Source organism: Heloderma suspectum, chromosome 6 (assembly GCF_057233095.1).
Source record: "Heloderma suspectum isolate Gila_16-S chromosome 6, 16-S_ref, whole genome shotgun sequence".
Classification (NCBI taxonomy): Eukaryota; Metazoa; Chordata; class Lepidosauria; order Squamata; family Helodermatidae; genus Heloderma; species Heloderma suspectum.
The window spans coordinates 115,551,977-115,574,678 of NC_139463.1; the positions used below are offsets into that span (position 1 = coordinate 115,551,977).

General features: G+C 45.1%; 1 protein-coding gene and 1 pseudogene across 5 annotated transcripts in view; both read right to left on the reverse strand.

The window, feature by feature from the left end:
• Positions 1-4,601: 4,601 nt before the first annotated feature.
• On the reverse strand, positions 4,602-21,964 carry LOC146342676 (alpha-2,8-sialyltransferase 8F-like). 4 transcript variants are annotated; one of them, XM_084806213.1, is made up of 7 exons: positions 21,693-21,964; positions 18,565-18,780; positions 17,039-17,191; positions 15,046-15,172; positions 12,072-12,184; positions 9,738-9,824; positions 4,602-5,850 (listed from the first exon to the last, which is right to left on the reverse strand). In XM_084806213.1, the coding sequence occupies exons 2-7, from the start codon at positions 18,663-18,665 to the stop codon at positions 5,388-5,390; spliced, it is 1,044 nt and encodes a 347-aa protein (XP_084662339.1). In that variant the 5' UTR covers positions 18,666-18,780; positions 21,693-21,964; the 3' UTR covers positions 4,602-5,387. The 4 variants fall into 4 exon arrangements, with proteins under 4 accessions (XP_084662339.1, XP_084662337.1, XP_084662340.1 ...); XM_084806211.1 differs by having other exon boundaries at positions 17,039-17,194; positions 21,693-21,802; XM_084806214.1 differs by having other exon boundaries at positions 18,565-18,761; positions 21,693-21,783.
• The window catches only part of LOC146342677 (alpha-N-acetylneuraminide alpha-2,8-sialyltransferase-like), a 29,461-nt pseudogene continuing 27,980 nt past the window's right edge, over positions 21,222-22,702 (reverse strand). The window contains exon 9 of the transcript XR_014784017.1: positions 21,222-21,350. The product of XR_014784017.1 is annotated as an alpha-N-acetylneuraminide alpha-2,8-sialyltransferase-like (transcript). The remainder of the gene's footprint in view (positions 21,351-22,702) is intronic.

The window sequence follows — 22,702 nt, forward strand, 5'->3', positions numbered from 1 at the left end:
GTTTTTTCAGTTCAATTTACTTGTGCTGACTTAGGTTAGAACCCAAATTGGCTTGCGACTTTAGCCCTTTTCGGGTGTTGCACATGTGCAGGGCTTTCAGGTGTAGTGGGGCCACACCTCTGCCCTGCCCCTGATATTTCATCCCCTGGCCCTGCCCCCCTCCACATCTGCATGCTCAGTGTGGAGGTTGGGGGGCGGTTCCAGCAGGGGGTGCAGCGTCACAGGCAGGGTCAGAGGCGTGGCCTTATTCCACCTTATACACATGAAAGCCCTACATGCATAGAGTGTAAGAAAGCCGTACGTCATTGGTAGGGAATTGTTAGCACTGGCAGCAATGTGCCACTGAACACTTTTGTTGGCACCCACTAAGGTGCCCTTTCCCCTTCATGGATCACTGCCTTGTTGTGGCGAAGGGGCTTGCGTAACTCAGGGAAGCCATAAGCTATGCCGTGCAGGGCCACCCAAGACGGACAGGTCATGCCAGACAGTTTGGACAAAATGTGGGCCACTGGAGGAGGAAATGGCAACCCACGCCAGTATTCTGGCCAAGAAAACGCCATGGAATGTATCACAAGGCTAAAAGAGATGATGCAGCAAGATAAGACCCTCAGCTCGGAAGGTGTCCAATATACTCCTGGGGAAAAGCAGAGGGTATTTCCAAGTAGCGCCAGAAAGTGTGAAGCGGCTGGGCCAAAGCCGAAAGGACACTCAGCTGTGGATGTGTCTGGTGGTGAAAAGAAAGTCCGATGCTGTAAAGAACAATATTGTTTAGGAACCTGGAATGTAAGATCAATGAATCAAGGTAAGCTGGAGGTGGTCAAACATGAGATGGCAAGACTGAACATCGACATCTTCGGAATCAGCGAACTAAAATGGACAAGCATGGGCAAATTCAATTCAGGTGACCATTGTATCTACTACTGTGGGCAAGAATCCCTGAGAAGAAATGGAGTAGCACTCATAGTCAATAAAAGGGTGGGAAAAGCAGTACTGGGGTACAATCTCAAAAATGATAGAATCAGTACAAATCCAAGGCACCCCATTCAACATCACAGTAATTCAAGTCTATGCCCCAACCACTGAGGCCGAAGAAGCTGAGGTTGATCGGTTCTATGAAGACCTACAACACCTTCTAGAACTAACACCAAAAAAAGACGTCCTTTTCATCATAGGGGATTGGAATACTAAAGTAGGAAGTCAAGAAATCACCGGGATAACATGCAAGCATGGCCTTGGTGTACAAAATGAAGCAGGACAAAGGCTAATAGAGTTTTGCCAAGAGAACACACTGATCATAGCAAACACGCTTTCCCAACAGCACAAGAGGCAACTCTACACATGGACATCACCAGATGGTCAATATCGAAATCAGATTGATTATGTCCTTTGCAGCCAAAGATGGAGAAGCTCTATACAGTCAGTAAGAACAAGACCTGGAGCTGACTGTGGCTCAGATCATGAGCTTCTTGTTGCAAAATTTCGGCTTAAATTGAAGAACGTAGGGAAAACCACTAAAGCATTCAGGTATGACCTAAATCATATCCCTGATGAATATACAGTGGAGGTGAGGAATAGATTTCAGGGATTAGACCTGATAGACAGAGTGCCTGAGGTACTATGGACGGAGGTCTGTAACAATGTTCAGGAGGCAGCAACAAAATCCATCCCAAAGAAAAAGAAATGCGAGAAAGCCAAGTGGCTGTCTGATGAGGCTTTACAAGTAGTTGAGGAAAGAAGGGAAGTGAAAAGCAAGGGAGAAAGGGGAAGATATAGCCAACTGAATGCAGAGTTCCAGAGAATAGCAAGGAGAGACAAGAAGGCCTTCTTAAATGAACAATGCAAAGAAATCGAGGAAAACAATAGAATGGGAAAGACTAGAGATCTCTTCAAGAAAATCGGAGATATCAAGGGAACCTTTTGTGCAAAGACAGCCATGATAAAGGACAAAGAAGGCAGGGACCTAACAGAAGCAGATGAGATTAAGAAAAGGTGGAAAGAATACACAGAAGAACTATACAGGAAAGGTCTGAATGTCCCTGATAGCCAGGATAGAGCGGTCACTGAACTTGAGCTGGACATCCTCGAGAGTGAAGTCAAGTGGGTCTTAGGAAGCATTAGTAACAACAAAGCTAGCGGAGAGGACAGTATTCCAGCTGAGCTATTTAAAATCCTAAAAGGTGATGCTGTTAAAGTGCTGCACTCAATATGCCAACAAATTTGGAACACTCAACAGTGGCCACAAGACTGGAAAAGGTCAGTTTACATTCCAATTCCAAAGAAGGGCAACGCCAAAGAGTGTTCAAACTACCATACAATTGCACTCATTTCAAATACCAGCAAGGTGATGCTCAAAATCCTACAAGCTAGGCTTCAGCAGTATGCGAACCAAGAACTACCGGAAGTACAAGCTGGGTTTCAAAGAGGCAGAGGTACTAGAGATCAAATCGCCAACTTTCGCTGGATCATGGAGAAAGGAAGAGAATTCCAGAGAAACGTCTATTTCTGCTTCATTGACTACGCTAAAGCCTTTGATTGTGTGGATCACAACAAACTCTGGCAAATTCTGAAAGAGATGGGAGTACCAGACCACCTTACCTGTCTCCTGAGAAACCTGTACAAGGGACAAGAAGCAACAGTAAGAACCAGACATGGAACAACTGATTGGTTCAAAATTGGGAAAGGAGTATGACAAGGCTGCATATTGTCACCCTGCTTATTTAACTTATATGCAGAGTACATCATGAGAAACGCCGGGTTGGATGAATCACAGGTCGGAATTAAGATTGCCGGGAAAATTATCAACAACCTCAGATACGCAGACGATACCACCCTAATGGCAGAAAGCGAAGAGGATCTAAAGAGCCTCTTGTTGAGGGTGAAAGTGGAGAGTGCAAAAGCTGGTTTGAAACTCAACATTAAAAAAACTAAGATCATGGCATCTGGCCCCATCACTTCCTGGCATACAGAAGGGGAAGAAATGGAAGCAGTGAGAGATTTTATTTTCTTGGGCTCCAAGATCACTGCAGCTGGTGACTGCAGCCATGAAGTTGAAAGATGCTTGCTCCTTGGGAGGAAAGCTATGGCAAACCTAGACAGCATAGTAAGAAGCAGAGACATCACCTTGCCAACAAAGGTCCGTCTAATCAAAGCCATGGTTTTCCCAGTAGTAATGTATGGCTGTGAGAGCTGGACTATAAGGAAGGCTGAGCGCCAAAGGATTGATGCTTTCGACCTGTGGTGCTGAAGAAGACTCTTACGAGTCCCCTGGACTGCAAGGAGGTCCAATCAGTCAATCCTAAAGGAAATCAGCCCTGACTCCTCATTGGAAGGACAGATACTGAAGCTGAAGCTCAAATATTCTGGCCACCTAATGCGAAGAGAAAACCCTGATGCTGGGAAAGACTGAAGGCAAAAGGAGAAGGGGACGGCAGAGGATGAGGTGGCTAGATAGCATCACCGATGCAATGAATATGAACTTGAGCACACTCCGGGAGAGAGCGGAGGACAGGAAGACCTGCTGTGCTATGGTCCATGGGGTCACGAAGAGTCGGACACGACTTAACAACTGAACAACAAGGTGCCCTATGCCTCCCACTTTTTTTTCTTCTTAAATAAACACTTTTTCTTACTGACAGCTGGGATTGCTGTGAAATAATTTCTGTTGGTGCTGAAAACTGTGGGTTCAAAGGAATTGTTTAGTGCATTGAGGCACAGACTCCCCCTCTGCCTTGCATTCTGTCATTTGGGCAGGTTACTTGTCCTTTTCCACACCTCCCATGGCAGCCATTTTGTGGTGGTGCCCAGGAGTTTTTCAAATGGCCAAATGTGTCACAGCCCAAAAACATTGCGTACCCCTGCCCTACATGTGCCAGGCTAGGGAAGCCTGTTCTGTTATATTTCCCTTCCCATCAAGTTGTCTGCTCCCCCACCCTGAACAGTAACGGGGGTAAAGGATCAACCTCATTACTACCCCACAAAATACCCTCATCTCTGCTTCATGCAAACCTCATCCTTTAAGGTGTTCATTTTTAATTTGCTACACTGTGCTCCTTTGTCAGGCTTACCTTGACAAATCCTCTTTGCGCTGATGCTAGAGTCCACCCTAGGTTTGCAGTCTAAAGCTCACTTGCATGTTACTTAGTCCCATTAAACTAACAAATAAACATGTATAGACTGGAACCACCATGAGTCTTTGTTCAACTTCCCCACTAGAGTCATGGGGAGAATTAGGCTCTGGTAACTGCCAGGTTGGATTACTGTAACGTGTTATATGTGGGGCTGCCTTTGAAGGTGGTTTAGAAGCTTCAGCTAGTTTAGAATTTAGTAACTAGAATTCTGACTGGTTTGCCTAGGTAGAGCCATGCAATTACACCATTATGAAAGAATTACATTGGCTCTCTATTCACTTCTGAGCCTAAACAGCTTGGGACCAAATGCCTGAAGGCGCAAGACACCATGCCCCTGCCCCTGGCTAAAGGAGAGGAATCTGGATGAGTCATGTCTTTGGATCATCACCTAGCTTCCTTAGCTCCCATTGAGACACATCAGTGGAACATCATGGGCTGATAGACCCACGCACAGAAACGTGATAGGAAATCCGTAACAATGCCATCATATGCTCTTTTATTTATACCACACCAACAACATAATGTCAATCCAGGTACTGCCCCAGGACAACCCAGATTGATAGGAATCCACATATCAATACAATTATGAGCTGTTTGATTAATAGAACATCATCATCAACAAGAAACAGCAACAACAACAACAACATGTAATCGTTATCCTTCTTCATTAGCATCCCCTGGAACTGACCTTCTGTTTTTTATCAACACCATGGTCTTCCAACAAAGATTCCTTTTCCATACAAAGATGATTCCACTCCAGCTTGCTGTCTGTAAAATATTTCTTCAACTCATTGTTATAGAAAAACCTATACCTCTCACCTCTGTTTCAGAAAGCCTTCCATTGCTCATCTTAAATTCCAGAAGTATAAAGCAGCAACTGATCCTGTAGAACAGGGGTGTGGAACAGTTTTTCAAGCTGAGGGCCACATTCCTTCGTGGCTAACCTTCCAGAGGCTGCGTGCCCCCAGTGGGTGTGGCCAAAGCAAGGATTGGGCAGAGCTATCCCGTACTCTTTCTCTCATCTGCATACACCTGCAATCGTTCATACATATCCACACGTAAACACATGCAAATCGATACATCCACACCCACACCCTCACACATGCATTCATACACATACACAAAAAACACATCCCACTCTCTTTCTCTCATTAGAACCTGAACCTACTAGCCCGGTCTGTTTGACATGGTTAGGTAAGCCCCCCCAACACACACACACACACACACACACACACACTTATACACACATACGCATGCCTCTCACTGACACTTGCCAAGTCGTAACCGCAGCACACCCTGGGTGTGCATGTCAAGGTAACGTGAAAATTCGCAGGGCATGGAATGCTTATTACGCAGGGGCAACACGTTATCATAGTAGTGGTGAAGGATAGACTGGTTGTCCAAGTCATACAGAAAGGGCCAGAAACCATACAGGGTGATGTGCTGGCAGAACTCTAAGGCAATGCTAACGTACACAAAGCCAGACGACAAGCGCCACGGCTGCAAGCCTTGCTCCTTCCAGTAGTGAGTTAGGGCTTTCAGGTAGCGTGGGTTCAGGATGAAAAAATGCTGCAACAAGCCAAAGTCCTTCGTGGTGTACAGAGCACGGTATGCGCCATCGACATGGTCCACAAAGGAGAAGGCAGGTATAATGAAGAGGGCGCCCCTGTAGGAGCGCAGAGCATCTACAAAAGGCTTCCGTTCCGCATTCAAGTCTTTGTATCTGGAGGAGGGGGGAAAAGGAACGGAGAAGCAAGCCACATTCAGAAAATAAGAAATGCAGGTACAACAGGCTTACTATGCATATCAGAGTTGAGCAACCTTTGGGCCTGAAAAATCTACTTCATTTTTTTAAACAAAAACTCCAAGGTTCACTAAACAGAGCCAGGGGCAAAATGGTGGCTTAGGGGGTGGAGCTAATCACCTACAGTATGCCATCAGCCATAGACTAGGATGACCCAAGGAAGATCTACACGGCACTGCAGTGCCAATATTTTCTGATAGCTCAATTCTTCCGCAGTGGGCATGTGCCAGCAAATACCGTGCAGTATACTTCATGTTAATAACGTCTTTTTGTGCCACACAAAAATGCATAGTGCAGGAGTCCTGACAGAAATGGGTGATGTGCTCCGGACCACAAGAGGGGAGTTGCATCACTTTGTAATGTAATGTTGTGTCACATGTTGCTTTGTATTGCTCCTATTGCCTTTGAATTGGGTGGGAGGTGGTTGTAAGATGAGCCCTACTGCCTCAGGGTCTTTTTTATTTTTACCTTTGTTAAAACATGCACACCAGCTAAGATCCGCATTATGTTAATCAGGAAAGGAGGTTTTGTAACTATCAAAGAGTTTTCTCCCTCCCCATTCCCCCGAAGTTCCTTCTTCCCCACCAAAAAGCATTTTTCCAGCTCCTCCTATAAACAAAACCCAATGTGCTCCTCTCCTGGGCCCAATCAACAAGGCCAATTTAGTGTGGAGCGAGAGCGCATCAGGCTCATTCGCGACAGATGACGTTGTCGCCAATCTGCAGCAACTCCGCAGCTTCCCTCTGGAAAAGGTGCATTTTCAGAAAATCTTTTTAGTGCGTCTTTTTTCTTTAAACATGGCTTCTGCGTGGTTCCACTGCAATGTGCCCCATGTTGTTGTTGTTCAGTCACTCAGTCGTGTCCAACTCTTCGTGACCCCATGGACCACAGCATGCCAGGCCTTCCTGTCCTCCGCTCTCTCCCAGAGTGTGCTCAAGTTCATTGCCCCATTCCCTGCATTAAAACCTGGGCGTGCCTCTGTGACCTGGCTGTGGGCTGGCAGTGACATGGTCAAGGGATGGGGCTGACCCCTTTCCCCCCATTCCCTCTTTTTCCCCATTCGCAGTAGGGGCTTTTGGACACAGGCTTTCTTTGCCACTTAGCACTACTTGGCACTGTTTCATCCTTTCACTATAATGCAGTAGTGCTGTTTTCCCCTTCACAATATGTAGCCGAGCACAGTAGGTGCTTTCCCCATTCACAGTACGTAGCCTGTTTTTCCCATTCAGAATAGTGCAGCAGCACTGTTTCAAGCAGTCACAATAGTGAAATATCTGCTTTGCCAGAGTGTGCAGCTTGTTTTTCCCATTCAGAATAGCGCAGTATTACTGTTTCAGGCAGTTACAATAGCGAATTAGCTGCTTTCACCACTCGCAGTATGCAGCCTATTTTTCCCATTCAGAATAGCGTAGTATCTTTTAATCTTTCACAATATCCCAATGGTGGATGAAAGGGGAGAGGTGTGGGGTAAACTACAAGGGCTTAATTCAGCACTTCCAATAAACTTCCCTGAGCAGGGGAGCATGGATGGGGCAGGGAACAAGTGTCTAACAAGCACCTAAGGGGTTAATGACATTCAGTTTTACTCTGCCCATCCAACTCCAAAGTATGGGGGTTTCAAATGCTGTGTGACCCATGAAAGCAGGTTTTTAGGTAGTGTATACTCTGCTTTTGTTGCTTCATGTGCTCCTAACAGACCAAAGCGATTTCAAGAAAATCCAGACAGAACCAGAAAGCACTTCTCAATCCGTTTCCATGTAGATGGAGCCCTGGGCTACCCCTATTGTCATATCTCATTCCTCTTGCCTTGCTTGCTTGGCAACCCTCCATACTATCTTACCCAGGAGTAAGCACCATTGAAGACAATGTGACTTACTTCTGAATAGACATGTATATCATTCTGTTGTCATCTAGCAGGTTTTCGAAGCAAGGAAAAGGGGTGGGGGAGGAATTGGGATTCTTGAAAAGAAATTCCAAACTATTATTTCCTTCGAAGGTAGCATGGGTGTGGGGGAAAGCAACAATTTCACTCCCCATCACATTGTACAAGGCATAAAGGGTGAAAAAAGGAGTGGGGAAGCCCTTTGAAGGGAGATGGAAATCTGTTGAGGAAGGCTGATAGCTATCGTTCACTCCTGAAAAGATACACGATGGGTGCATGGTCAGAAATTTCTTTGTTTTTATATTACTAGTTTTCAATGCATACCTTCAAAGTTCCAAAGCTTGGTTCGGATCATTCTCAGAAATAATGTAATAGGAAAGCTGTGTTATCTGTAGCTGCAGAGCTTTGTAAGTGTGTACTGAAAAACAGTGCATGGCTGCTACTGCTTGGATCACACGCAGTACATTAACCAGCGATAAGGGCAGAGGAGGAGGAATTGAGCAAGGCACGAGATTGGAGTCACTCAGCCTAGCAAAAATATAGAGAGGCACACAAGCAGATGGACTGAGAGGTACCTGTGTTTACACCTGCAGTCAGCCAAAGCCATGGCGGCAGCTGCTTCTGTGCCACACCCTCTTACAAATACCTTTCTTGATATTATTTGAAGCTGTGGAGCTTTGTGGATGGACACTGGAAGACAGTGTAATAATATATATATTAATGACCGATGGTGCAGACTCATCGACAACAGCCAGCAAATGGAGGACAAGCCCCAGTTTCCTCCCCACAAAGCCACTCCTCCCCATGCCAAGGGTGAAGGCATTAAAAAAGTTTTCCAAAATGGTTCTGCAGGCAGAAGCCACTGTTTCACTTAGAAAAATGGCAAGTACCGGGAGACAAGACTGAGGTGTACAAAATTATGCATGGTGTGAAGAAAGGGGACAGGAAGACATTTCTCTCCTTCTCTCATAATACTTGAACCTGGGATCATCCCATGAAGCTGACTGGTGAGAGATTAAGGACAGATGGAAGGAAGTACTTCTTCACACAGCGCATAGTTAAACTATGGAATTGAGTGCTACATGATGTAGTGATGGCCAGCAACTTGGATGGCTTTAAAAGAAGATAAAGGAGGATTTAAGGAGGATAAAAGAGGATTCAGGGAGGGTAAGGCTATCAATGGCTACTAATCCGGATGGCTATATGCTACCTCCAATATCAGAGGTGGTATGCCTGTGTACATCAGTTGCTGGGAAACATGGGCAGGAGGGTGCTGTTGCACTCGTATCCTGCTTGTGGGTTTCCTGTGGGCAGCTGGTCGGCCACTGTGTGAACAGAATGCTGGACTAGATGGACCCTTCATCTGATCCAGCATGGCTCTTCTTATGTTCTTATGATTCCAGCATGGTGCCAACCCTGTCCATGCCTGTTGCTGCATGAAATCCGTTTTTAAAAGATAAATTAATCAATGGAATGGTCTGAATTATAAGATAGCCTTGTGGGAGAGACATGGAAGCTCAGTAGCAGAGCATACACTTTGCATGCAGAAGGCTCTAGCTTCACCTCCTGCCCTCTCCAGTTAAAAGGATCAGGTAGCAGCTGAGAAGAAGACTCTTCCCTGCCTAAGACCCTGAAAAGCCACTCTTAGAGTAGATAATTCTGGGCTCAATGGACAAACGGACTGGCCTGATATAGGGCAGCCTACTATGCGAATGGGAAGAGTTTTCTGTGAAGTAAATCGGGGTGCGGGGGCGTATCTGTTTATCCCTGGGTTTTGTGATGCATGAATGTTTCAAGGTAAGATCTAGTTCCTGTCTTTCTTAGTTTATAAATTAACCATATGTCACTGTTATCACACAACCCAAGCAAGCCAATTGTATCAGGCAGAATAAGCACATTTCTGCAGGTTTCCCCATCCCCTTACCTTAACAGAAGGATGCTGGGGTTGATGGTCATAAGGCTTGTCTTGGTTCCCACATCTTCAGAGAAATTAGTGGGAGCCAGGTTGAACCTGGATTTGGGGAGGGGGGGAACAGGCATCAAAGATAAGTGTCAGCTCTCATATAAATCTTCTTTTCCTTTTTAGATCCTTTAAGTAAAACGAGAAAGTGGATTATCTTGCTAAAGCTTTTCTGGAGTGAACATCATTATTCAGCCAGTTTTTATGGAGAATCCAGACAACTTTGTTGCCAAACCATTGCCCTCCAGGAGCTTCTCAATTCCTAGTACAGATCTTACTCCTATATTCAGTTATCCTTAATTTAAGTGGTCTAGTTGTTTCTCCTACTTATATTTTTGGACATAGACACATGATCACATACAACCTGTAAAGGATCTCAAAACATATTGGGGATTTCTACATGAAGCTTTTATCCCGCACTCTACCGAGGCTTCTGCTTCTGGATTCTTTGCAGGATTAAGGGCAGCATGCTTTTACACATGCTTTTTTCCATGGGTTTTCTTTGTCTGACTTTCTGTATGTTTTGTTATACAACCACTAGATGGCACTGTGGTATAGCAGAATTACATGATTTCAGGAGACTCTCATTCCGCCATTTCTAAATAATACCACACTTTCCTTGTTAGCAAAAAAAAAGGTGATGATGGTTGCAAAGCACAGTACAGGCCCTGGAAGAGGAGGAGGATATCATGTAAAGGACCCACAAACTACCATGAGTGAGCAATCACAAGTGCCCAATAAAAGTCTTGTGTAGAAAGGCTCATTATCAACAGGATGACAGTATTGTAATTCTTGGTCATTATAGATGCAGTCATTGTATTTGCTGTTTGACTACGCCCTAGAGCATCATCATATACTCTCAGATATTAAATTCTTTGCTTTGGAACTCATTCAACCAGTCTCCTTTAAAAGATTGTTGTTGGATTTGTTACTTGCTCAATGGGTGGTATTTTGGATACGCAAGTTGAACACAAAGTCTCCTATAGTATTAAATGATGAAATGGCTTCACTCAGATGGGGTGGGCGCAATGTTTCTAGCTTTCTGACAGTTGCATAGGTTTGCTTGAATGCTTTGCTGCAGCAAACTAAAGCATATTTAGTAGGCTGAGGGACAGAGTTATATTCCTGCTCCCTCTCCACTGCCACGGGCAGCCTCCCCCTAGGGGAATGGAGTGGGAAATCACCCCATTAGGGGGTTGTAGGGGTGCACCATGGCAGGGCAATGCCTGGGGGTGCCATGGCTTCACACAGACAACGTGGGCACAATGGGGCCAACTCTGACAGCTGCGTAAGTATGCTGGCAGTCATAGGGCAATATCAATGGTGACATTCTACAAACTTAAATAGCAATAGTGGAGCTCTGCTGAATCTTTCCATCACACAAGCGGTTGCCCATTACGCTTGGGCAATCAGTTGTACAAGCAGTTGCGGAACGCTTGCACAAAGAATTGCATACTGCATTGCAGAATGGGTGCAAGCAACTGCGTAACCGGTTACACAAGCGGAATGTGCAACCAGTTGCACAAGCAGTGGCATAACCAGTTGCACAACAGGAATTTTATTATTTATTTATTTATTTATTGCATTTGTATTCCACCTTTTTTCCTCTTTCAAGGAACCCAAGGCGGCTTACATTCTCCTCTTCCTCCTCCTCCATTTTATCCTCACAACAACAACCCTGTGAGGTAGGTTGGGCAGAGAGGCTGTGACTGGCCCAAAGTCACCCAGTGAGCTTCCATGGCCGAGTGGGGACTAGAACCCGGATCCCGAATACACAACACATTGCCCAACGGGAATGCACAACGGGTTGCACTGGAGTTATGCAAAACCGCGAACGTGACTTTAGTTGAATTCTTCCCTTGCACATAGTTCAGAACCTAGTATCCACTAGTGCAACGTCATTTGTACCAACAGAATGAGACACTTGCATACTGCCCTTAGCTGTATAAATATAAGGAGTCTTCCCACCCATAAGAAGCTGGGTTGATTCACTATGTTGATATAAGGGAACTGTGGCTACAGCGTATGTATTTTTTATATGCTTTTTATGTATGATTGTAAAATATAGCAATTACATTCACGTCTCTCATTTATTAGGGGATCTTTTGACTTCATAGTTTTTTTCTGATTTGAGGGGTCCTCTCCTTTGTTCATGTCTGACCCAGTGTAAGGCAGCCTCCTATGTTCTAGTATGAGGCTGCTTCCTGTATTCATAGATGCAGAGTCAAGACACAACATTACCTATGATCCCACCCATCTGAAGTGCTGCCAATCACCCCCAAAGAGAGAAACAGTTACCTGACTACCAGATCAGCCTGGTCAATTTCCTGCCCACAGTGGCTGTTTCTTAGGATTCCGCCATTGCCCACCACTGCACAGTGCCTATACTGAGCATCCGAGAAGGGTGAGACCTAGATGTTTGGGGTGGGGGGGAACAGAATCTACGTTAGTTAAAATTCTAAATACAAATGCACAAAAGAAATATTAGATCCTATACATAAAATCATTACAGAGCAAAATGTATGCAGTCAAATATTAACCTGAAGCTGAACATTCCAACAAGCTGCAAACAACCCTGTTCTGTATTGTCCTTCCGTCTTGAATTTGGATGTGGTACATTAGTTTCAGCATCAATCACAATCGCCTGCAGCCAGAGTAATATATTTAGGCCATCTCTACACCAGCCTGAAGTCCCGCATTTAAAACGGGGCTTTCTGCTTCCGTTTTCAGTGCAGGATCACAACGACTCCCTTTTTCACATGCTTCCTTTCCCCGCTCCCCTTTCCCCCTCCTTTTCCCCCATATCTGAGTCTTCGATTATCTTTCATTGATCTTGCTCCTCTTCTTGCAGCCTTTCCTCTTTTCACGGAGGGAGCTCAGGTGGAACACAACGGGGTAATTTGAGAGCTCATTATCTGCAATCTATTTAAAAATGGAGCAAAGGGCATTTAGTGCAGGAAAGTCATGGCAGGGTCATGTAGACAGCCTGCAAACTTCCGCGAAGGAGCAATCTCAATCGCAGCATAAAAGCTCAGTATGAAGAAAGCCTTAGAGAGCAATTCTATGGCTGCTAGACATTGTCTAGACGGCCATAGGATTTTTTGGTTTCTGGGAACTGAGACCGTCAGTTCCCAGAAACCATCTCCCCTCCTCCTCCCCCACCCCCTCATAGCTGGCACGGGTCTTTCCACGCCATTGCCGTCTCCACACTCATAAATGGAGCTCAGAGGGCCTCGTCCCTCCCCCTCCCTGAAGCCACAGCTAGACGCGTGAAAACACACATGTAGCCACAAGTGCAGGGAGGATGAGGTGCAGAAGAGAACACCTCCGTCCTCCCTGCATTGAAGTCGGTAGCCTCCTGTTTCGGAGGCTACCAACTAACTCAATAGGATTGTGCCCTTATTCTTGTAAAAGGCAGTAGGCAACTTGGTTACTGTTAATAGATGGGACTCCATTTTAATGATTCCAAGGCCCATGTAGATAGATGTCAGATCCTCAGGTAAGTTACATGCTGTAATAATGTGTTTGACATAATATAACACATCTCAAAATGGATACTGAAGAGCTGGAACAGATACAGTGATCAAGGGACTGGAGCACCTTCCCTTTGAGGAAAGGGTAAAGCTATATAGAAGTGTATAAAATGATGCATTGTCTGAGGCAGCGTATGAGAGACACTGTTCCCTCTTACTCAAAACAGTAGGGCTCCATGTAATCTGGTACAAGTGACTGCCAACTGGGAAACAAAACAACAACAAAAATCCTACGTCGCTCAGCACATAATATATTAATTACCTTCAGAAGACATTGTGATGGCCACAAGTATATATGGCTTAAAAATGGTGTTAGACCAGCCTTCCTCAGCCTGGTGCCATTCCGATGTTTTGAAACTGAACTCCCATCAGCCCTGCCATCACTAGCAATGGTCAGAAATGCTGGGTGTTGCACTCTAAAACATCTGTTGGGCAAAGCTGGATTTGGAAAATTAATGTAGGCTAGGGGTCTCAATGGCTATTAAGCTTGATGGCTAAGTAGATCTTCCAGGTTCAGAGGGAATGCACCTCCAAATACCAGTTGCTGAGGGCCAACACGGAAAGAGATGCTTCTTTTGTGCTCTGCTTGTGGACTTCCTGGAGGTATCTGACTGGCTAACAGGATGCTCAACTAGACAAAACTTTGGTCTCTGAACCACCTGGCTCTTAACATTGTCTTCTCTTACAAAATATTTACATTGTCTTCCCTTACAAAAAAATTCCAGTCAACAAGTTAATACCTAACATGATTCCCTTCTTATTCTTTGTAATTGAGCAGTCTTAGCTCAGCATTTCAAGCAGAGGCTTCAAATGTCAAGAGATTACAAATCAGTATTAGATCCAATGGAAAAAGAAAAATCATGGATTGAAGGTCTGAAGACTCAGTAGATTTTGAAGTGTATGTTATGCCAACCTAACTTGGCTGTTATTGTTGGATTGCTGATTTGATTGTCCAGAGCGTCATTTGCACAGAGGTATGTATGAAGAGAGTGCCTCCTCCCATACCAATCTGCCCGGTCACTGAGGTCATCAAAAGGCATGTCCCTGGTGGTTCCACATGGACCCATGAAAGGATTGTCATGGAACCACCAGGATTGGAGTCCTGGAGGATTGGAGTCCTCCAGGAAAACAGCCTTCAGTGTGGTGGCCCCCTTCCTATGGAATTCCTTGCCTTTGGAGGTCAGGCAGGCACCAACATTGTGTTGCTTTCAGCACCTCCTGAAAAAATTGTTATTTCAGGAACTATTCCTCAAGTGACTGGCCACGGTTTATCAAGCTTGGTTTTTATCAGAACTGTTTCTTCTTTTTTAGAAATAAATAAATTATTTTAACACAGTGTTTTTATTTTTTACCCTGTCATCTGTTCACCACTCCGAAGTCTTTGGATGTGGAACAGCATACAAGTACCATGAATGAATGAACGAATGAATGAACAAATGAATGAACAAATGAATGAACAAATAAATAAGGTGCGGTATACAGGGTCAGGCCACTGATTGGGCCATCTAGCAGTATCTCTCCAAGGAATCACGCAGGGGTGTTTTCCAGCCCTGCTGCTCGATATCCTTTAAGTTCAAGTGCCAAAGATTGACCTGCTGTATGCAGGGCATGTGCGGTACCACTGAACTGCAGACCCTGCCCTGTCACTGGCTCCTTTCCAATTCCTACTGAATCCCCCACCATATCCAAAAGCAAAGCAAAACAAAAACAAAAAAACACCTTTCCAGTTTCCCACCCACCTTTGGCAGCAGGTCCATCAGCTCAGCTTCTTGCTCTCCCACAAAGTTGACATTTGGTCCCAGAGCTAAGTGTTCTTTTGTTAGGATTAGCCAGAAGGAAGCGTTGCAACATCGCCCCAGTTCTTCCCTGCAACATAATAGGCTCTGGTTTAGGATTAACACTGGTAAAGAATTATATTCCGCTGGTAAGAATATCTTTCAAAAGAACACGTAAACGTCTTACTGAGACAGAATGGCTCATCCCAGGGCAAATTTGCTTCTTGCCCAATTCGATCTATGGGTTTAAACCTTTAAAGGCTCGTACACTGCCAGATAGCTTCATAAAGCTCTCTCACTCTTTCAGCTCTATAGTCAACAGGCCTAACTGCCCATGCCATGTTTGCAGCAGGTTCGCATGGTGATGGCCAGAAACTGGGCCATTTCAGCAATTGTGGCATATTTGTGGAACTTCCTTCCTAAAAAAAATGAGGAAAGCGTGCTCTCTCACTCTCACAGGTTTTTGAAAGGGGTGTAGGCTTTTGGGTAACAGTCATAATTTCAGTTTCAATATTTGTCAAGGATGACGGCCGGTTTTCCACCAGAAGATTGGGCTAGGCTGTCACGTCGGATGTGACCACCTGGGATTGGGTGTTATCTACAGGCTCCTCGGCCCTTTGCCCAAGGCCAGGCACAGTCCCTGCTGTGGTAAGAGGGCAAAAGGGGCCCTCGCAGACCGTGTCTAGTGCAGGTCCAATGAAGCATAGACACCGGGTAAAGGTCTAACTTTATTTATTGCTGCAGCAAGGCTCAAGTACAAGAAAGCATACTCCAGCCCCGAGGACACTCTGGGCTGGGTTTTTATAGCTAGCTGGTTATACATACACAAAAGCACGCATGCATTAGTAACTTTCCACACGGTTTCCTAGACTTTCATTCATCCATCACCATTTGGCCTTTTGCCGAGGTCGTGTCTCTGTTTAGTAAACTGTGCCTGTGTTTACTAAACTGTGTTTGCTTGGTCAACGAAAACATTCTTAGCCGTATATGGTCAAGCCTCTGAGCCCTAACTGTTGAGATCATACCAGAAAATGCGGGAAGGGGCTTCTCTATGTGTACGTGCTATTTAGCTAGCTTGACATGGTGTACCTTATTCGTCTCACTGCTAATTGGGAAGTGTGAACAGCTGGAGTTGGTGGGGAGTTCCAGTCTCTTGCAGGCAAGGGCGGTCCACCCAGGGGCTGAGCCAGTGACTGGCTGAAGGAAAATCTGCCCTGGGTTGTCAGGGCTGGGCTTTAAAAGAGGGCTGAGGTACAGGCGTAGGGTCTCCCTTCATCCTGGTGGCCCTGGACCTGCAGACAGCTGGTTGCTATCCGGGGAGATCCATACTTAGGTATGTAAGGATAGGCCAGGCAGATTTATTATTTTGCTTGGGCGTGCATTCATGAAGCTCTCTGTTTATAGTTAAAGTGATTTGGCTTTGTACCCTCTTGTGTAACTTGCTACTTCCATTCTTCCCTTTCCCTCTACCCCTTTACTTTGATCTTAATAAACCTTTATCCAACCTTCAGTTGGTGTGATCTCTCTGCATAACCTCAGTGCTAATTTCAGGGCCTCTTGGCATGAGGGTGGCAACTGGGTATTTTGGGGGACTGAAAGGCCGGGTTTGGCCAGTCCTGTTTTTGCAAAGGGGATCCCGGAATTGGGTCCTGAGCGGTCCTCCCTCGCAGGGGGGTGGGGGCCGGTCCCGACAGGATGCCTTCGCAATATTGTTTTCTGTGGCTGTTTCTATTTTAATGTCCACTTACGTTATTATACACTGTTGATTTTAAATAGGAATGTTATTATACACAACAGAAAAGTGTTTTATATAAACCCTCACCTAGGGACAGAATTTGTGGACTCCTTCCTTAAAAGCTGAATGACTACCCTAATCTGAAACAAAGAGGTCTGCATCCAGCAGCTCCAGTGAAGGAACTACACACATTCCTGCAGTTGCAGTCCACCATGGCATTACCTGTATTGGGCCACTGCTGTGGCATTGGGTTCCCAAGGGTATTCCTGCTTGAGCAGTACCTGCTCCAGTATTCTCTTATTTTCCTTTTGAAAAGCACATTTTTCCATTGCGCTTTCCTGGTCCACATTGCTGTTTGTCTTCTGCAACTGAAGTCTTCTAACAACAAAGAGAGAGTCACACACAGAGACACACACTCCAAAGGCCACTGAGCATTCATCCGATGGGACTCAGCTTTCCAAATATGGCTGTGTGAAATTGCAGGTTGTTTCTAGTATTTTAAAACAAAACTTGCAATCCTGACAGTATGTATGGGTGCTTCCAGATGAGGCCTTTATCATGCAATCGTCCTGCTTCGTTCGCGGAATTTTACAAAGGGTCCAGATGACAACGTCCTCAACTTGTAACCCTCCTGTGTTTTCCAACTGCTTCTTCCATCTTGTTTCTTTCCACAAAAAAACCCATTAAGGAAGAAAAGACGGAATAACTGGACCATGTCTTTTGATCAGTAGCACTAGAAGTGCCCTATCTGGAAGCGCTCTAAATTGAAAGCAAACTTCCAACCCTGATTGCCTTCTAGATCCCCAGTTTTTTTACATCATCATTACACTCAAAACTAAGAAAATAGCCCCCAAAGCAAAAGGTGTTGGAGAAGCAGGAGGAGGGCAAGACAAGAAATAGGATTTAGATCTTCACGTTATTAGGGATCAGCGTTGTACAGTGTATCACTCTGGTGCTGTGTGAGTTGCACTGGTTTCTACTCGGTCTACAACAATAATTCAAGATGCTGCTTATTATCTATAACACCTTCAATGGCTTGGGACCAGCCTGTTTGAAGGATCCTTCTTCCCTTTGTGTGCCTGTGTATTACTTTAACAATCGGAGGCCTTGCTCCATGTCCCTTTGCCTTCGGTATCTCAGCTGGAAAGGTTGCATGACAAAACCTTCCTGGTAGTGGCACTAAGTTTATGGATCTCTCGGGAAGCCCAATTGTATAGTATTCTTTTTTTATTGTAGTAAGACAGCTTCTTGTGGAAAGGGAGGGAAGGAATATTTTGAATCAATTAATTACGTACTCCTGAACTGTTTCTTCAAGTGGGCATTAGCCTCAAGCCTTGCTTTTTCTATCCCCTCTTTTGCCTTGCTATTTCAGCCATGCTCCCAGCCTGTAGCCTCACCATATCTCCCCCCACACTAGCTCACTTTTGACTCGTCAGGCCCCCATGGCAGCCATTATATGACTAGCCACATCTTCCGTGGGAGCCATTTTGTGGTGGTTCTCACAGCAGCAGTTGCTCAAGTTCCCAAATGTACCCACGGGTCCAAAAATGTTGGGGACCCCTGCCCTAGGGAATTAATATGCACCTGCTCCGGTCAGTAGCTTATCAGAGAAGATGCTGTATCTGATCCACCTGGGCTCTTTACATGGAGAAGAATCATTTCTTTGGGTTTCTTTTAGTACAAGAATACTTTTAGCCATTCCATTCCTACCCATTCACCCTGAAAGAAATTCAGCCTTTCTCACTCACTCTTTTGGCCTCTGTAGCATCCAAAGAGTGAAGCTGACAAGGACGACCACACAGATGCCCAGGATGTAGTCATTTTTCCTACGCCGGAGGCTGAAGGACATGGCACTGCTATCGTCCTGCTTCTAGGGTGCCGCAGGTCCCTCAGTTGTGTCTGTTCAGCTACCACATGAGCTTGTACCAAAAAGCATCAACCGTGCCTGAGGTGGGTCAATAAATCTGTTTGAAAAGGTACCAAACCTCAATCCCTCAGTCTCTGTCCAGTATCCATCAACTTGCTCCCATAAAGTATCATGAGTTTCAAAAATGCAAAACAGAGTAGGCAGAATGAATACAATGGACATTATATTTCCCTAAACACTGGTGGCACAAAACGGTTGGCGAGTTCATCACCCAAGAACCGAGCTCAGCATTTCGGTTATATCCCCAGGAACTGCGCTGCTGGATCTAACAAAATGCCCATCTGTTATGTTTTGACTTTGTCTGAGCTATCTGTCTAAAGTTCAGTACTTTGGGAGCTTTTAGCTACCTGTTTACTCCCTATAGCAGAAAAGAAATACTTCTGAACAACGTGTACACCTAAAATTATTTGGTGGATTGCTATCCAAGTTTTGTCTTAACAAGAATTACTAAAGGAAAATCTTTTTTGATCCGTTAATCATTTTTATTATTAATATACTTATAACATCACATTAAAATATAACTTGCCTAAAATAACATAGAAACATTTCTTGTTGTTGAACAGGGCTCTGTTAAAGATTCTTAGATCTTAAAAGCTTATCAAGAAATAGAATTTCTTAAACATTTCTTGTTCTCAGACTTCTAGTGCTAATACTTTAAAAAAGAGAGATCTCATTCTAAGTACCAAGTTCCCTATACAATACTGAATAGGCTATTCAGCTGACAGATAAACAGGCCTGGTGAGCTTCTAGAAAGAAGCTCCTGCATTCTAAAACCAGCACATATTTATACTTCTTTGTGTATAAATGACTTGATAGCTAATGTTATCTACTATCTCATAAATTAGGGCTCACAGTTTTAATTATCTCATTGTTACTAAACATCCTGTAAAAATTACATATACCTTTTAGGCCTAGGTAAGATAAGTTTTGAATTGTACCTTTGAGTAAATTTGCCAATTAAACTTAAGTCTATAATTTTTTCTAGACATCTGTATATCAAGCTTTTTTATGTGTATACTTTACGCAATATTTTTTGCTCATTTATTGATAAGTGAAAAATTTAAGTATGCTTTGGCCCTGGAATAATAACAGTCCCACACTGTACTGGAATAACACAGTCTTTGTTCATTAATCAAATAACATTTTGGTCCAACCAATGGGGTTTTAAATCTGCATTTTCTCTTTAGATACCATCCAGGTCATCTTGACCATTATTTTTATGCCAGTTACCCAGAATTCATTGTGAACCTGATCGTGTCTCTATGTTGTCTTCTCTTTAGTACAATTTTATACGATACTTCTTAGTTATTTACATTTTCAAATTCTTGATTATTCGTCATTAACATTTAGCATTTGCATTTCATAAGAAGGTATCTTATGTTGTTTTAAGAGAGGTGAATTCACATTTTTTCAATAGTCTTCCCAGCAAGTCCAATAAAGCAAAATCGGCTATTTCCTAAAATCCAGGATACACCTAACCCAGCATCAAGACATTTTGCTGCCTGAGGTAGACTAGCAAAAAAACCCACCCTTGGTCAAAGTGCATAATACCCAAGGTCAGACAAGTTATTTGGCACCTGAAGAGAATATCTCAGAAGGGCCTCTACATGGCAGTGAAAAGCCAGTAATAGATTAAGTACGTTCAATTTGCTGCCCTTGTATAGGGCCCACAGTCAACTGTCTGAGGCAGCTACTGGAGTCAGCTGAAGCTGGGGGGCAGGCAGCAGCAGTGAGGTATTGGAGATGGCCTCCTGTGTGCCCCCTAAGCTAGCCTGCCTTGCCCTCAGCTATGGACTGTGGAGGACACTGTCCCAATTGTCAATGCTGAAGTAAGACTTAACTGCCAGTCCAGTCAGCTTCTGTACATGAAATGGGGGGGATGTGGGGAGCCACCTCATCCTTTTCCCCAAAATATCTTGGGTCAGCCCTGGTGCTGCTGGCCCTGCCCAGCATCAGGTCTCCAGCAGTGGACAGCAAGAGTTCCTCTAGAAGTCAAATCCGCATATTGTTTATAACTCTAGGTCACTACACTATAAATCTTCCAAGACCTGATGCAAAACATTATTAAGTTGCAGAAACACTCAGCGCATAATACCTCACAGATCTAAAACCAATTACCTCTGCTCTGTCAGCACAAATGTTCAGGGTAGTACTTTGCCCGCCATAATGACCTGGTTCGTACAATTGTACGGTTCGTACGCCCAGCACGTGCAGGGTGGTTTTTCGATATTCAAACTGCAGTTTGGTGTGTCGTCCGAACCCAGGTGGTGGGTGTTGTGCAAGGGTTAAACAACCGTCACGTAACCCTAGATCAGGCCATGGGCTATGCGAGGGTTGTCTGACCTTCACACAACCTCTGCTGCCCAGGTTCAGAAAACATGGCAAGTTGCGGCCTCGGCTAGAATATGCATAATGGCTGTACGCATGGCCTGCGTGGCCCACAGATCACTGTGATTTAAATCAGTGAGCCACTGCGGCTTATTTGATCATGCAAACTGGACCATCATGTAACCCTTTGCTGTGTAGCCCCCGGATGGGATTCTTGGAGGGAAGCCCTGTTCGGGCCTTGGAAGCTGCCAGAGGAGCCTGCGTGGTTCTGAGAAGATTCTGGGGAGATGGGGAGAGAGAGATGAGATTTTGAGGAGAGCTGAAGATCAGACAGAGAGGGCAGAGAGACTGAGATTACAGAGACAGAAGGAAAAGCAGAAAACATCATGCAGGAAGGTCCTTGAAGGAGGAAGCAGTTGCTCTCAGGCAGCGGCATTCATTCGGCAGCAGCTCCAGCATGGTGTGGGATGCAGCCTCAGGCCTACGCCTCCATCCCGGGGCTGTCTAGCCGGGGACAGGGTCTGAGGGACTCTGAATACAAGCTGTGATCCATCTCCATCACTGGATTCCCTGCACTCCCATTTTGCTGCTTAGAGCCTCGCTTTAAACGGCATAACGTACCTGAGTTGCCCTTCTTGCTTCCACCCCTCCCTGTTAAATAAATCCCAGGTAATGATAATACTGTGCTCAGCACAGGGCAACCCTGTGCGGTGTCGCCCCCTGTGGGGCTCTGGAGGGCAGCCCTGTTTGGGCCTTGGAAGCTGCTGGAGGAGACTGAACGGTTCTGGGGAAATTCTGAGGAGACTGGGAGTGAGATCTGAGGAGTTAGGGAGCGATCTGAGGGGCGACTCACTTTAAATTGTGTGTGTGTGTGTGTGCACATCTATCTATCTATCTATCTATCTATCTATCTATCTATCTATCTATAGTATATATAGACTGGAAGGTCGGCAGGTCAGCAGTTCGAGACCCGAGTGCCGCGTGACGGAGTGAGCTCCCGTCTTCAGTCCCAGCTCCTGCCAACCTAGCAGTTCGAAAGCAAGAAATTGCAAGTAGATAAATAGGCACCGCCTCGGCGGGAAAGGTGACAGCGTTCCGTGCACCTCGGTGTTCGGTCATGCCGGCCACATGACCACGGAAGCGTCTTCGGACGGCGCTGGCTCTTCGGCTTAGAAACGGGGATGAGCACCGCACCCTGGAGTCGGACACGACTGGTTGGGGACACCTTTACCTTTTACCTTTATAGTATTTCTATAATGCCTTTCTGAAACCAATCAAGGTAGTTTCCAAAAATATTGGAAAATAAAAACTACCATCAGTGCATATACCTACCTGAGTTGTTCCTGTTGCTTCTTCCCCTCCCTCTTAAATAAATCCTTGTTCTTGGGGGGGGGGGTGCTTTATTTCCCCCCACCCCTTTCTGTTGTCCAGTGCTTGTTCCCCCTACCCCCTTTCTCACCCAATGCTTCAGATGCAAACCATAAAGCGCACTGCCCCATTGCAATAGAAGACAATATACATATACCAGGTGGCCTTAAAGCAGGTATACAGTTGTTTAGAATGTTGATGGGAGGGGGAGAGAATATGTGAGTAGGAGATGTGTGGGTGGAGTCAGAATGACAGTTGGGAAG